Consider the following 17,454-nt stretch of genomic DNA (forward strand, 5'->3'; position numbering starts at 1 on the left):
GGTGCCTCAGCATAAAATTTTATTTCAGTTATTGATCCTTTTGGTCAAAAGTTAACAGAAAGTTCATATAGCTATGGATAGCAAATGTGCCAGGGTATCATTTAAAATAGCATTAGCATATTTTGGGGGAAGGGGGTACTTTTGCCTTGGTATATGCAAAGGGCTCATTTAAAATATGTGACTTATACCACTTTTATTATAATAAAATATATTTTCTAAAGGGGAAAGAGAAACAAACTGAAATATATAATTTTAATTTAAAGATATCATGATATTCTTTCAGAAAATTAGAGATTGCCCTTCAGATCTATGAGCTATCTGGTAGCTATTTAATTCCAAAGAAAGTGAAATCAGTTCTGTCTTCAACACAATTCCAAAATAAAATGCTCAGGAACCATTATAAATATCACTAGTGAAATAGGTTATCCTGTTTTAATTTTTACATATTGTGATGATTTTCCCAAGATTCTCTTTAAGTCATACAGCTACACTATGGGGCAAAAGAAACAGCAACATATCTTTTTAACCCTAGCAAGAATAATAAATGATGGAAACAAGGATATTTACAAAATTCCAAAAGCCAGATAATTGGTGCATGCGTCTTACCTTTCTTTTACGAAGTCTGACTTGGTTATCTGTGGGTTCCTGGGTGGCCAGAGTCTCCTTGAAGTGTAAACACTGCATGCCATCTCCTGAGTTGAACTTTGGAAGACTTTTGTTTTGATGTTCTGAGAAACCACTCGTCTCCAGGCCATTTTCAGCTGACATTCCACTAGGGCAGGAAGGAGGCTGCAGAAGGCAGCTTCCAGGATCTGTTTTTAATAATGGCAGTCCTCTGTCCATACGAGGAATAGCCAATAACTTATCTTGTACTGCACTGCAGGTGTTGCTTTCATGTTCATCTTTAGGGAAGTCGGGTTTCCTTCGATGTTGAGCAATTACAGCAGAATTAACCAACTGCTTTTCTGGCACAATATCTTTCACATTCAAAGAACTGCAAGCATTCATTTTGGACCGATCTTTTATTTCACTTAAGCTTATCTCCTTACAAAGCTCCAGGCTTTTACTCACCATGTCAACAACTTTCTTGTCCCCCTTTTCCTCAACCAGCCCTAAATCAACTCCACCAGCCATTCCCCAGGAGTCATAAGAATCTTGGTTACTTTCCACAATGGGCAGCGTCTTTACTAAGGAGCCTGCTCCTTTGACGCTATGTTGGTCTGATGTTTCAGGCCCTTGAGTAGTTAGAATCTGTTTATCATCTGTGAGGTACAGATCAGAATCGGTGTCCTCATCAGAAACATGCACGAGTGTTTCTGTGCTGGCCTCCAGAGAAAGGAACTGATCTTCACCTTCATGGCTGTCATCTTCATCCACCTCCTTTGAAATGTGACCCATTGGCCCCTCAGGAATCTCTCTCAGGTCTGAGCCATGACAGCAGTCTGGGAGTGAAACACACCTCTCTTTGCGGTCCACATTTAGAGTTGCATCTTTTTCCATACTTGCCTGCAAGCTGTCAGCTACTAGTCCATGATGACATGCTGTGTTACAATCATCAGAACTAAAAGGCTGTCCCATCCATTGGGTCACATGTTCTTCCCAGCTTCTCTTTCTGATAGCTACAGACATGTCATCGTAGTTTAACAACAGACAGAGAGATACATTCCGTATGAGACTAAAGGAGATGAAACTTGATGAAAGATTACTTCAAATTCACTGATTGAAGAAGAGAGGAAGTTTTGTCATTTCACCACCTATTAAAAAAATAAAATATATACATAGAGTTCAGGATATAATTCTAAAGTCAAAATCTATTGTGGAAAAGAGAGTGCTTAAGCAATGCTATGAAAGATTAAATAAGAGGTTTCAATAAAACTTCCAATTAACAACCTTAATAGGGTTATTTCTTCAAGAAGCAGGCTAATAGAAGAAAATTTTACATTTAGTATCTCTGGTCAAAAATCATTGACAATACTTTTAAATATAGCTGGATTGACTGACCTATTAATGAATAACCCAGTAGTGCTAGTGGTAAAGAACCTGCCTGTCAATGCAGGAGACAGAAGAGATGTGGGTTTGATCCCTGGGTTGGGAAGATCCCTGGAGGAAGAGATGGCAACACACTCCAGTATTCTTGCCTGGAGAATCCCAAGGACAGGGGAGCCTGGCGGGCTACAGTGCATGGGGTCACAGAGAATTAGACACGACTGAGCGACAGCAGGAGCACAAGCGTGTGTGTGTGTGTGTGTGTGTGTGTGTATAATTAAAAATCCCACTAGGAAAATAACTGGACTGCTATACTTAATAATTCACCAGAAGAAACAAGTTGCTCTAGCTTACACGCTTCCCTGGTTAACTTTTGTGGAAACAAATTGCTAGAGAAATCTATTGGCTGTTTGGTTTGAATTGCACCAAAGGTCACCAGGGAACTACTCATGCAAAACCTGAGCTACAGAGACAACAGTGTAATATATTAGCATGTGAAAGAGCTAATACAGACCCCAAATCACCAGGACACATTTACCCCAGGCAGTGACTAAGAAACTCCCGGGGTAATCAGTTTAGCTCATATTAACACATAATTCATGCATAAGAAGGCATACCACACACCATTTGCAATGCCTTTGGTTAAATGGGCTTCCCAGGTGGCTCAGATGGTAAAGTGCCTGCAATGAGGGAGATCTGGGTTCGATCCCTGGGTCGGGAAGATCCCCTGGAGAAGGAAATGGCAACCCACTCCAGTATTCTTGCCTGGAAAATTCCATGGACGGAGGAGCCTGGTAGGCTCTAGTCCATGGGGTCACAAAGAATAGGACATGCCTTAGCCCACTTTCGGGTTAAATATATTTACATACATCCCTTTGCTACCATGACCAGTTTGCAAGCTAGTATTGTTAAAGCTTAGAGAAGTTAAATGACTTGCTTAAGGCTACATATCTCAGGGTAAGCCTGGATTCAAAGTAGGCACCAGTTCTAAGACCCAGAGAGGCAACAAACTTCATTGTCTCCATGGAATGAGATTCTACAGCCTCCTTTCCTCCCAGACACCTTTAATAGGTATAAAATCTAAACTCTTCAGGTAAGGATTCAGGTGAATCAAAAAGATGTGAGCACAGTAAGACAATTGAAACAGTTCTTTAGGAATTTCAGTCTCATTCTGTTTGGCTTCCAAGGAGTTTAGTTTGTATATTTCTGTTAGAATTTGGCCATAAAAATTTTAAGTAAACATGAAAACCAAGCATAAGATAAGGTCAGGATATAAACACATTCCAGATATCCATCCATCCTCTCTGCCTTGAATTATTCAAAGCCTTAGTTAAAGGCAACAAATTACACCAATGTAAACGCAACCTTATAAAAATGACTAATCCAAATTGTGTCCCATAATGAAACCTAATGACTGAATTGTAAAATAAAAAATCTCATTCAAGAGCAGACACTTCTAGTTTCTACGCCACACAAGAACGGTCAGCACATAACATGGACTGGCTTATTGATTTCAGTCATAAACAAGATTAACCGCGGTGCTGGTTTTGGGTCACTTCAGTCTATTGAAAAGGAGTCTGACTGTCCACCAAAAATTTCAAGCTATTCTGACTAAGCACATGCCAGAAAGGTAAATATTCTCATCCTGTAAAGACCAGGAATGTACTAGAATTCTGGTACCCCAGACTGACCAAATAGCATTCTGGATGCTATTTGGTTTCCTTAGAGGTCAGTGTGTATCTTTTTGAAAATGGCCAGCATTCACATTTTCCATGTTGGCATTCATTTTGCATTCAAAAGAAAAATATAAAGTCCCTGAATTCCATGCATAAGTCATTATCGTGTGGGAGGCTACGGAAAGTGGAAAAAACGCATAGATGCAGGCCAGAAAATTTCTGCTTTCATGGGCAAATTTGGGTTGTAATAGGGCGGTTCTGTTTTAGATGCTTTCTTTTCTTTATTTTTATCCAGCGTAGAAAGAGCAGGCTAACTTAAGAAATGCCAAGTGGTATTACTGTGTCATTTCTAAGCCACATTTACATTTAAGTTGAGGCTGACTTCTGGTTTTATTTCTTTGATGAAGAAGGTGAAAGAGTTTTATTAACCCCCTGGGGAACAGATTACATAAAAGTTTTGCCTTTAAGTCCTTACCATAATATTAGTTAACTTATTGCACTCAACTCTGGCAAGTATTTTTATAACATCAAAGGAAGACAGTTAAACAGTTCTGAGACAATCTAGATGTAAAGAGAGACTGTAAATTAGACAGGTTCATACACCATTAACTCCTTCTGTCCTAATTTCTTATCTAGGTCCTTTGGACACTTCCAATATCATTCCTGTGAATTTATAGTGTCTTCATCTCAAAGACATAAAATTTTCTAATTTTCATTATGACCATCACCACTATAGCGTGGACATTCACTCCAAATCCTGTGGTCTGATAGATTTTTTTTTAATTATCTCAACAAGCTTTCTTATTCACACTTAATTAAATTCTGATTTGTAAGATTTATAGTTAAAAATCTGTCTGCAGGATCTAAAGGCGGAAAACAGTATTAATTAAAATATGATTATTATTGTCTGGGCTGCCCGGAGGGTGCTAGGGGTAAAGAATCTGACTGCCAATGCAGGAGATGCAAGGGATGCGGGTTCTATTGCTGGGTCGGGAAGATCCACTGGAATAGGAAAATGGCAACCCACTCCAATATTCTTGCCTGAAAAATTCCAATTCCATGGACAGAGGAGCCTGGCGGGCTACAGTCCATGGGGTCACAGAGTCGGACACAACTGAGTGACTGAGAACATTATTGTCCATCACATATGAGCACCCGGGACTCATTTTCTAAGTCATCTGAATTGACTCGAATCTGTCCTGTAAGATTCAGAAGTCTTTGTAAAAAACCTAAGTTTCCCTTTGAGCCTTCTCACCAGGCTGTCTTATTCAAAATTACATTTCTAACTACTGATGACTTACTTTGCAAACTTCTATTACCATTTTTTAAAATAATCGTTATTATGCAGTTTCATTCAGAATGAGCTCAGCTGCTCAGGGTTTGGATGAGGGATCTGGAAAAGCGTAAGTCATTCTAGGGTGTTGATTTTATGAAGTGAATTTCCATGGGGATTTTTCACTTTTTTAAATGTATGTGTTCAAACACCACTGTATTAATATAACAAGAAACCCTATGTACCTCTAATTATGTAATGATTCTGGAAAATATTTGTGAAATGTCCACATTTGCTTTTTGTGATGTTAGGGCATAGGATGTTTGGACACAGAGTGATTTAAAATGTATTATGTGGGCTCATTTTGTAACACTTACCACCCTTTAACATAAACATTTTGTGGCATACAGTCTGTATTTTAAAATGAATCAAGGTTGAATATAGTACTAAAAACAATGGAAGACATTCTAGTTTGAGAATCCCTGACTTATTTCTGACATCAAGCTATCATGCTCTCTTTTGCAACTGCTTCTGAAATGAACACACATTTTGTATTTTGACCTGGCAGTGGTCCTCAGGGAAGAAGAACCCGATGGGAATCACTACTGCTGACACGATAGCCTGGGAGAACTCGGGGCAAATGAAGTACTTGTGGCTGAAATCAAGTGGGCAGTACCTTAGAACTGATAGCAACACTGCCTGATCATAGTCATTTATTCAACAAGTATTTATTTAGGACTGAACAGGCTACAGAAGGCTTCCCAGGTAGCTCAGTGATAAAAGAAACCACCTGCGAATGCAGGAGATGCAAGAGACACGGGTTTGATCCCTGGACTGAGATGATCTCCTGGAGTAGGAAATGGCAACCCACTCCAGTATTTTTGCCTGGGAAATACCATGGACAAAGGAGCCTGGTGGGCTATAGTCCATGGGGTCGCAGAGAGTCAGACACGACTGAGTGACTGAGCATGCACGCCTGGGCTGCAGACAGTCTGCTAAACACTGGGAATATAAACCTAAATATATATTAAGTTGTTTTGTCCTTTCAGAGCACAGATGACATATATAGATATACGTGCACATATATAAATAAATACACACACACGCACATGCACATGATTGACTCCTGGGTTGTTTTTAGACACCTTCACACAGATGCTGCATATTAACAGAAGAGAAAATAAAGGCATAACAGTACTGCTGGTTTCTCTGTATTTTCCTACTTTCTTCTAGACAGCTTGGCTAGAATTACTTCTGGTTTTCCTTTACGTCTTTCTTCTTAATTACACATCCTGTATTAAATTTCTAGGTCATGTTTTTCTCCTACTACTGTTGTAACGCATATGTGCATATGTGTGTGTGCATGTGTGTGTGGGAAATAGTTACCACATAGTATGTATTCAGTCACTGGGAGAAGGAATGAATATTATAAGGGGAATAATCTCCTTTTAATTAAAAGTAAGTTAAGCTCCTTCCCTGATGGCTCAGTAGGTAAAGAATCCACCTATAATGCAGAACACATAGGAGACACGGGTTCGATCCCTTGGTCGGGAAGATTCCCCAGGGTAGGAAATGGCAACCCACTCCAGTATTCTTGCCTGGGAAACCCCATGGTCAGAGAAGCCTGGCAGACTACAGTCCATTGGGGTGGCAAAGTGTTGGACTATGCACACTATGCACACACACACGGATTAAATTCCCTAACATGAACTCTTGCAAGAATAGAGAATGCTCCTGAACCAAGAAAAGAACATTTCTATTAATACAATGGCCCATGCTGTTACTAATATAAGGGTCAAGTTGGTGATATGGAGAGATGGGGAATCTGAGCATCCTATAATGATTTGACATCTTAATGGATCTTGGCCTGCCCTCGGGGAGTCAACTTTGCATATCATGCCACCCAAACACTTATTGAGTTGAATTAGACAATCAGAACAGGATCAACAACAGTCAAACAGACACAGGTCTTCAAATGTGTGCTCAGAATGGCAAAGTAAATCTTCCTGACAGTGAGCATGGGTGGAGGTCGAAATGGAATTCATTTTCTTGATGGAGCTGTCAAAGAACAAATCATCTAGCAAACTAAACTGTAGCACATCTGGGCACCTTCCACTGCCCCCAACTCAATGATAACATGAGAGGAGTGCTTTAACATGCAAAACTGGTGTCACGTATTCAGGAGGCTTAGGATCAGCGAGAAAGCCTGGGACAGACATGGTTAATCTCAATCCCTGTATGTAAATGCATGATGAACAAATAGCCAAAAAAAAAAGAAAATCACATATTTTAAAAAAACATTTCTATGAGTCTAGTCAGGGTAGCCAACTTTTAATAAAACACAATTAGCACTTATTCTTTAAAATATTCATGCTCTCTAATCCAAATTAGACAGGGTTAGAATTAGGCTTAAGGAGAGAGAAACCTCCTCCTCTCCTTAAGCCTAATGTTTTTGCATAACATGATGCAAAAATTTCTCACTATATGATCGTATGCAGATTTCCTTTTTTTAGTGGCAATCTGGGTCTATTCCTTCACAAAGTCATTATTCATCTACTTTTACATACTGTGTCAAAAGTTGGTAGTTATTCATTATCCCTCATCAGCTGTCTGTGGAAAAAACAAACTCCTATTAAAATCCTTTATTGATAAATTACTTAATAGAGCTTAAAATATTATATCTGGAAAAGCTTCTATGTCTTTAGGCTGTCTGGAAATTATCAACAGCCTTTTAAATTATAGGGTAAACCACCTAGAATAAACTAAGTCAATGGAGTAAGTAGTACATCACTTTTTCCGGCAGACACATCTAAGCTTCCATCATTTTTGATCTTAAGAAAAAGAATGAAGAAATAGGTACCCAATTAAAATACTTTTTAAAATGTTTACCTATTTTCATGTATATATTAGTTTTACTGAGCTTGGTAATCTTTTCTCCTTCTTAGCTCTCAGAGTCAAATATGTTCCAGGAAGCAAGTATATTTGAAAATTAACACAGTCAATCCACTAGAAGTCAGCTCATCGGAAAAAAGAAAGCTGTTAAAAAATTGCGAATTATTATTTCTGAGTTGTCCTATTTTTACCTCCAGCTTCCTCCTATATAATGTAGCCGTGTGTGTGTGCGTGTGTGTGTGTGTGTGTGTAGTCACTCAGTCCGATTCTCTGTGACCCCATGGACTGTAGCCCGCCAGGCTCCTCTATCCCTGGTAGTTTCCAATTCCCTTGCAGGGAGGAGCTCAGATACTGGCAGTGTCTGACTTATCACCACTTTATAGCTCAAGTCAGCCAGGTTTGCATATTCCCAGAACATTTTCTTAAATAACCACGTGTAATGTGACTAAATCTTTTAAAATGTCATGATATTTGCCTGATATCACTAAAAGTTTTCTGGAGATAATTGGTTTCCAAGAGATCCCAGAATTAACGCAGTCTTGGGGGATAATATTGTATCATGGATGCAGTTATTTCTAGATATCTATATTTCCTTTGGGATTCCATGTTTTATTTTCTTTTTTTATGTACATAGTCTTCTCAGTAAGTGTTCCATTTCATGCAGATCCCTTTGAGCATCTAGAACTACACTGTAGCTTAGGTATTTCTGCAAATAAATTCATTAACGAATGATTAATTATTTCGCATTTTGACTTCATATCTTTTCTGCAAACTCCCTTAAAACCAAAGAAAAGTATTGCTTTCGCTCTGAACTTGTTGCACTTGAAATTTTTGATGCAACAGGAAGCAGCTTAAAATTAAATTTTATATCAAATGTTCCATTGTCTTTTTTTATGGCAAAGCAATATGACTGAAATGTGATTTCTGCCTTTTTGTAAAAAGATACTTCTATTCCACAACAGACATGAATTATAATGCTTTATCATCAGCATAGTGAGATGTGGCTTTGCTTTAAGTGGTCACTTTCTATTTTTAGCTTTGCTATCATTTCTAAGAACACTCCAACGGTAGACATAGTAATCACTAAGTATAAATAAGAGATAGGGCTACAGCAACACAGGTGCTCAAACAGCTCGGTGACAACATGATCCTGAGATTTCAGCCATTTGATAAGTACAACTTTCACTGAAATCAGGAACATGAAATCATTTGAGAACTCAGTTACTTCTGTTAGGTTGGTCTCCCATCAGGAATTGATGCCTCTGATATCAACTTTTGTCCTCTGCGGTAGTGGTGGTTTAGTCGTGTCCAGCTCTTTGCGACCCCATGGACTGTAGCCTGCCAGGCTCCTTTGTCTATGGGATTTTCCAGGCAAGAATATAGATCATCTCCAGATGATCTTTCCAGCTGAGGGATTGAACCCATGTATCCTGCATTGCAGATGCTGAACCACCAGGGGTATCCTTCTATATTTAATATCTATCATTCTCAGCTTATTTTTTTCATCTCCTTATGTATATTTTAGATTGTTTTTACTACCAACTGTCCCCAATACCCAAGAAATAGTTGGTGCATTAGAAACTTTTGATGATCATGGTAATAGTGATAGTAAAAAAGCTTCCATGTATTAAGTGTTTACTGTGGATCAGGCCCTTGGAGAAGGCAATGGCACCCCACTCCTATACTCTTGTCTGGAAAATCCCACGGACAGAGGAGCCTGGTAGGCTGCAGTCCATGGGGTCACTAAGAGTCGGGCACGACTGAGAGACTTCACTTTCACTTTTCACTTTCGTGCACTGGAGAAGGAAATGGCAACCCACTCCAGTATTCTTGCCTGGAAAATGCCAGGGACAGAGGAGCCTAGTGGGCTGCCGTCTATGGGGTCGCACAGAGTCGGACACGACTGAAGTGACTTAGCAGCAGCAGTGGATCAGGCCCTGCATTTGGTGTTGTCCTTTCACTGTCTCCTTAGTAACAATATTCATGAGCAATAAGTACTCTATGTAGTGGGTACTGTTATTATCCTATTTTATACAGAGACGTTTTGGCAGGACTAAGGAATACGTCAATGTCCAACACCTATTGGTGGCTGGTGTTTATTATCTCTATTTTTTTGTGAGGGCAAGATGTCTGTTAAACAATCTTTTTCTTTTTCTGGTGATTTGCATTCATTACTTAGGTTCTGTCTTCCCCAGTTTTATCACTTCAAGGATAGGAATAATGAAAATCATTGACAGAAATAGTAATATTGGGCTATAATAATAATGATGAGCTGATAATACATGTAAAGCACTTAATCCATGGCATAGTGCAATAAAACTAGATACTAGAAGACGATGACGATGATGAAGATGGTGACAGTAGTAATTCCTTTATTTTGACAGATCTTAGCTGCAGAATCCTTAACTGAGGAGGAGCTGGAACTATCCTTTGTATGCCCATGTTATTTCAATACAGATGAGTGATTTGACCACAGAGTGAAATGCCATGATTCTTTCTTTCTCGATTCATTTGACCTCTGCTTTAAAAAAAAAAAAAACAGAAATTTGTTTGTTATACTGTATGTGACCCAACTGGCACATTCAAAGTCTCATCTGATGCTCAAAATGACCCGGTGATATAAATATTTACAGTATCTTCCAGATTTTACCAATAAAAAGCAGAAGCTCAGAGTAGATATGGGGCGTGCTTGAAACCACAGAGCAGATTCAAATGGCAAAGATGCAAGACTGAGCCCATTTTCCATCTCTTCCCATGAGCTTTCCAGTACACCACCCCATTTAAATTGTGGAAAATTCACCAGTGCTCTGCTCTCACTGGCCTCATGTAACTTTTAACTTTGAACTATTTTTGGATGCTCACGCTTCCCTCTGGTTCTTAATGAACTTGTAATGTCATCTTATGAGAGTGTTGTTAACCTCTGGCCTCAGGCTCTGATGACTCTTGCCAACCTCTTATTTTCTTTCCTCTTTAAAAATTATTATTCAGTCATTACAGGATGTCTGGAAAACTTAAAAAAAAAAAGTCTCACAACACCCACTCTTCAACATTGGTTTTCCTTTCCTTTCTTCTTTCCCTCCTATTTACTCCACAAACATTTACTAAAAAACAGGTATTGACAGTACCTGACACACTAGACATTTTGCTAATTGTTGGGAATAAAAAGCAACACTTACTGAATTTCTGATCTTGCTTTCTGCTCTTCCTACTTTCTTTCTATCTCATTTCTACTAATGGACTGATTCCCTCTGGATTATCTGAACTGTATTGCTAAAGCCATTCTGTTATTTCAGTCTAAGACAACATTTTCATACATAGAGGTCTTCCCTTGTGGCTCAGCTGGTAAAGAATCCACCTGCGATGTGGGAGACCTGGGTTCCATCCCTGGGTTGGGAAGATCCCCTGGAGAAGAAAAAGGCTACCCACTCCGGTATTCTGGCCTGGAGAATTCCACGGACTATATAGTCCATGGGGTTGCAAAGAGTCGGGCATGACTGAATGACTTTCACTTCACTTTCATACATACAAGCAGTTACAACTGCCTTTTTCAATCCTCTATTTCTTTCATGAACAAGTTCACATACATGCTGTTTACACTGCCTTTTTTTTTTTAACACAAAAATTCCTATTCAATATTTTCAAGTTCACTTATTATACTTTATAATACACTGAATCAAAATAAATAATCTCTTTTAAACTAGGTCTCAAGGTCCACCTTCATCTTTATTCTGAATAACTTCCTCAAAAACTAAGTCCATCTATTTCTCAAAACTCTATGAGCAGACCAGCAGTTTAGTGCCAAATGAGAATGGCAGAAATACATGCTGTATTTCTGTATCCACACCAAAGACAATCTGAATTTGGGCTTCTCTATAAACCTGTTTGACTTAAATTGTACAAACAAGGGCCTTATCATTCACTTGGAAGAAGAAGGCTCAATATTTATACTATTTTCTTAAAATCTGGAGGAATTTTCCCTCTTTCTCTTTAAATTCTGATGTAAAATTCTTAACATTTATTCAAATAATAACTGATCTAAACCTAAATCATCACTCATTTGGAACTTTGCTGTACTGTAATGATATCTACAGAGAGAATTCTCATTGTAAGATGATACTGATGCCAATTCATTCATTCTCTAAAAAGAAAATGAATGAAAGGATGGTCCAGTGGCTAAGACTCTGCACTCCCAACGCATGGGGGCCTGGGTTCAATACCCGGTCACAGAACTAGATCCTACAAGCCTCAACCAAGAGCTCGCATGCTGCAACTAAAGATAGTACATGCACAACCAAGAATCAGCACAGTAAAAACAAAACAAAACCGAAAAGACAATCCTATAAGACTCTTTCTCTATAAGTAAGATTAAAACATGCCTAAAGCATTTGTGGGCCTTCCTGGTGGCTCAGCGGTAAAGAACTCAGCTGCCAATGCAGGAGATGCAGGTTCAATCCCTGAGTCAGGAAGATCCCCTGGAGAAGAGAATGGCAACACACTCCAGCATTCTTGCCTGGAGAATCCCATGGACAGAGAAACCTGAAAGGCTTCAGGTAGACTCAGTAAGTCTACCCCATGGTCCCCAAGACTCGGACCCGACTTGCTGACTAAACAAAAACAGGGGTAGGTATGGGTAGGGGCTTCCCAGGTGGCGCTAGCCATAAAGAACCCACCTCCCAGTGCAGGAGACATGAGAGATGCGCGCTCGATCCCTGGGTCAGGAAGATCCACCAGAGGAGGGCACAGCCCCCAGCTTCAGGATTCTTGTCTGCAGAATCCCATGGACAGAGGAGCCTGGCGGGCTACAGTCCATAGGCTGCAAAGAGTCGCACATGACTGAAGGGACTTGGCACGCATATATGGTATGGGCAGACTTGGATAGGGCCAGAAAAATTCTCTTTTTTATTATAACGTACTCAAGAAAAAATAAATAAAATGATGTACTACTCTCTTTTACTAAGCCCTTTAGTTAATCATGCAATCAGTTATATGGGCTTTTGCTTTACGTGTTTATTCCTCATTCCAATCATGTAGAGTGTAGAGACATTGGAAGTGTTGAATAGCTTATCATTTAAGTGGTAATAACATCAGGAAATCCAATTTGGTTCATAAAAATGGGGGGAAAAGGGTCACGACTCACATTTTCTCTAACAACATGGGATGTACTAAAAATGAAACATATTAGTTTTATTAGAAAGGCCCTTGCCATGAAAAGTGCAGTGTTTCAGCATGATCAGCAACATATACTGTCATATATGAGGAATGGTACAGATGAAACAGCCAACTCCTCCATTTAACACTGCACTGGTCAGCCATTTATTTATATACCATAACAAATTCTGCATTCTACAACTAAAGGACTTTGTAGAAGGCTCAGAGTAGATATATGAACCAATTAAAGGACTAAAAATAAGCTGTTGAAGGCATGATGAAAAGAAGTGGGTTTATTTGGCCTCAAAATGTACACATATTTTCACATGTCCATTTAGCCTTTTCACATTTCCACTCAGGTAAAAATGCATAGAACTGGAAACAGGCTATAGCAATGGAGATTTAGGTTATTTAAATAAAAACATGTCTGGGTGTGTAAGATTCTTAAACTGATTCCAATGGGGGGCAGTAAAATCTTTCCTGAACGTCACTGGTTGGGTTGGGTTATAATGATACCATTTAGATACAAAAATATGAATCAGACAACCTCCTTTTTAACTCTATGTTTTTAAGAAACATCAGTTTAAAATTAATATAATTATTAGCATATGGATTGATTTCCTGGGCATAAACATGAAATGTAACAAAACGGTCACAAACAAGTTACTCCTTTAAAGTGTTTGTTGAAGGTAGAAGAAAACTTTTGCATTTGAGGAAATTTCATTACTTAGTAAACTTGATTCTTTTTTAAAACCAGGAATTTTCTTTTCCCCCCATGCTGTAATACTAGTGGCAGCTGTAAGCCTTTTTTTTTTTTAAGAAGCATTTCAATTTTCTGTTTAAAGGTAGCCTTCTACCAGATATGGATATGTTCATACCCTATTATGCATAATTATTATTTGGGAGCAAGATGATGTGATATAAAGTTATCTGAATTATGACACAGGGTATGGTGGTTCCAATGTCATCTTTTCAACTAGCGGTTCGACCTTGGACAGGTCATTTTTGAATGTCATACTTCAGCTTCTTTATTGGCACCTTTAAAACTGTTAGAAGAGGTGACCTCTCATATTTTTTTCCTTCCTTAAAATTCTATTGAGGAATTTTATTAAATTATAATTTAGAAAAGTCAATATTTTAACATATTAAACAGATTCTTTTTATCACTTTTAAGTCTTAACATGACTTAAATTGTTAGTGAATAGTTAGAATTTGTCAACACAAGTTATTCTAGCATAAAATTTAAGCATGATTAGCTAATACAGCAAATGGTCACCTTATACCATGTCAAAGTTTATGACGAAAACTTTGACTTCATATGATCCAACTGTCAAATAGCTTTCATATTTCATTTAGGATATTTTGTGTTCATCTAATAAATTTGGAAATATGCATGGCTATTTGTTTCTTTCACATATCTTTCCATATTATTTCTATAAAATAATGGTTTTCATTCTAAGTATTCAGAAGTATAAATATAACACTATGTTATCTATTAAAACTCTGCTATTTCAGACATTACTATATTTCTTTCCTTATACACTGCACGTGTAAACATAAGTTAAAAACACTACAGTCCTGTGGAAATGTAATTTTATGATTACATGAATTATGGACACAGATCAGCTTTTCATATGATTTTAGTGATCTCCAGCAACCTTAAAATGGTAATAAGGAATGTCATTGTCATTGAGATTTACTTTAATTATTCAAAAATATTCACACAGAATTTGAGCAGTGAATAGTTAAAATTCAGGAAAGTTAATATATATCTTAAATCTAATTCTGATATTTAAATTTTTAAAAATCAGAGTAAATTCTATTTAGGATAGAAATAAGTTGTAAACTTTCATGTGTTTACTTTTTTGAAAAATAAATAAATAAACCATTTATTAGCAAGCTGTACATTAGCAGTTTGACCTGTAGTTGAAACTGGGTGGGGACATACTGAAGACTCCAATCTTCATATTTTAAATGAGACACAAACTTTTCTTTGAAAGATGCATTATTAAGAAATAAAGTCATTCTAGTAGGAACTACTCTTCTCTTGGCAAAAGACGGGGAAAAAAAAAAAATCATTTACACTTCACACTTAATGTGTGACAATAATGTATTTGTTTCACAAAAGTCATAAAATAGGGAAACTGGTCTTCTGGCTTTAGTCATAAATAAGGATGAAAAGGACTTGAAAATAAGATCTTACTTTGCGGAGAAAAAGAGTGAAGTCTCCCTGGAGCCTATTTCCGAATTGACATTCTGCTAAAACAGTTTGACCCACAGTTTTCTTCTTATTAAACCTTTTCCACTTCTGATTTCGTGGCTCAGCTCTAACACCCAAGAAATCACCCACTCCGTGCAAGATGCTAACATGTCTCTCAATCTTTCTGCCTCTCTGTAGATTGCCTCAAAGCGGAGAGATAGATAGTCCACAGCGTCTTACCTCGACGAGGAGGAGCTGAAACGCCGAGGCATGACATGCTTCAACACTCAGCCTAGGAGAGGAGTCCGTCTCCGTTACTTTCTCCAAAATATAAGTTCACATTTCGTGGTTGAGATCATGGCTCTATTCTAAGCGGTTCTGCGCAGTGTGTGATTCTAACAAAAACAGCCTCCGCAGCTGGAGGGAGCCTTAGCCGAAGCCGGAGTCTGTCAAGGCGTTCCTAGTGACTTCTGTCTAGTAAATTCAGACTGATGTTTTGCAAAAGGGGCCTCCACAACCAGGCCCAGATTGCCTGCGAAGCATTTCCTGCCTCTGAGTGGTGTGCGTGTGAGAAAGACTGAGCCGGGAGGAGGGGAGGGGGGAGCCCTGAGGCCGGCGATTTAGGAGTTCTGATTTTACACAGAACTGAAGTGAGTTTGTCAAAACCCTTGAGGTGATTAGCTGGAGAGTCATAAAGCCGTAAAGCCTTTTTCTATCCCACACTGCTTATGGAAAAAAAAAAAGATAGAAAACAGTTCTTTCCTTCCTCTACAACTTTTCCACTGTATTCAGTGTATACACACAATGTAATCAAAATACCTTTGCAGGACTCCTTTCAAAAGATCTTTTAAGGGAGCAAGATGCAGTTAGAGTTTTTTAATACCGTAATTCTTCTAAATTTGAAAACCTTTTGACCGTTCCTTCATTTAAATTGCTGCAGCCAGATTACACACCGTACCTGAGATCTGTTAAGTGAGATCCTAGGAATCCAGCAAACAGAACGTTTTCTTCAAAATCTCTGATCCCAAGAATCCTTCCCGGAAATAAAGTAGTTTGTGTCAGGGCCCAGGCAGCCTTGCTTCTGGCCAGAATCCTCCAGTCACACACATCTAGTGCTGGAAAAGCAGAAGACAGACTCCATCTTGATCCTATTACAGTCTTGCTGACATTAACCACTTGCAACTGCTTCCATCCCGCAGAACAGAGTCTGGGACTCACATCTCTCAAGCAGCTCACAGTATCTGTATCCTTCCTCCGACACAAATGTTGTGAACTATCGTCTGTTTATCTTTTCTGCTTTCTTGTGCCTCCACTGGATGACTTCCTCCTAGCTGCTCTAGGCTGGGAACTTGGACTACCATTTGGTTTTGATTAAAACCAGACAGCCAACTCTGGAGAATGTAGGGAATAAGCTAATGGAAACAGCAAGTATGGCTTTAATTAGTGCGTCAATTAATAATAGATGTTCGCTCCTCTTATAATAAGATGACACAGATATCAAGGCAGAGGAAGCGCAAGTCGTTTCAGGAAAGAAGTTGCACCAGTTCTTCCTTTATGACCCAGGATTCTCTTTGGGGAACTTGGAAGGAAAGAAGGGTGCTGTGGCCTTGAGACATCCAGGTTGTGTAGAGGCGGGTGCAGCAGGCTGGTTGTTTATACCAGAGAAACAGGAAACAGCATCTCTGAGTTTAATTATCTTGCTTGGTTGAAACTGTTCAGTAATGCCTCCCTTCTACTTTATTTACAATCAATGGATTCTCTTGCGGTTTATGACATAGGTATTTCTTTCAGTGGTTAGTGATCAGATTAACCTGATCATTGGGTCTACATGGGGCTTGCAACTACCCAGAGATTTCCAATAATGAGAGGAACAATCCCAATTTATATATGAGAAAAGAGGAACTTAAAAAGGGATATAAGAAATATTAAACCTATTAGCCCTAGATGTATGTGATACATCTCTGAAATTGTAAGCAGTTTTCATTATTCACATTTATTCTCTAATTTTTATCAAGACTGACAGACACCTAGATAGCATAATGATCATGTTTTGAGTACTTGCTGATACTACTGAGTAGATGACAAGTCAGAGTATTATGTTATAGCCATTATTTCTTTTCTTATTCGGTAGCTAAAATCTCTCAAAGATAGTGCAAAGCATGGACTATCAGAAATATCAAACCCAATGCTTAACATTTGGTTTGTATGTTAAATTTGGTTAAAACGGTAAGTGGCAGGGATAACATTTTATATATAATTTTCAGATGAAGAGCATTCAA

At 38.5% G+C, this 17,454-nt stretch overlaps 1 protein-coding gene across 4 annotated transcripts in view; it reads right to left on the reverse strand.

Annotated features, from left to right (window-relative positions):
• DLC1 (DLC1 Rho GTPase activating protein) overlaps positions 1 to 16,351 on the reverse strand; it is a 443,006-nt gene extending 426,655 nt beyond the window's left edge. Inside the window, exons 1-2 of one of the 4 annotated variants that reach the window (XR_011462861.1) lie at positions 15,416 to 15,706; positions 607 to 1,754 (exon numbers count right to left, since the gene is read on the reverse strand). Coding sequence is in view for 3 of the 4 variants with exons in the window: in XM_070364153.1 (XP_070220254.1) it covers positions 607 to 1,629 (1,023 nt within the window). In the remaining variant the exon portion in view is untranslated. Of the gene's footprint in view, positions 1 to 606; positions 1,755 to 15,415; positions 15,707 to 16,133 lie in introns of those variants that run through there. The other 3 variants (XM_070364153.1, XM_070364152.1, XM_005890951.3) reach the window with 3 other exon arrangements.
• Positions 16,352 to 17,454: the final 1,103 nt, after the last annotated feature.

The sequence above is a fragment of the Bos mutus genome, chromosome 27 (assembly GCF_027580195.1).
Source record: "Bos mutus isolate GX-2022 chromosome 27, NWIPB_WYAK_1.1, whole genome shotgun sequence".
Classification (NCBI taxonomy): Eukaryota; Metazoa; Chordata; class Mammalia; order Artiodactyla; family Bovidae; genus Bos; species Bos mutus.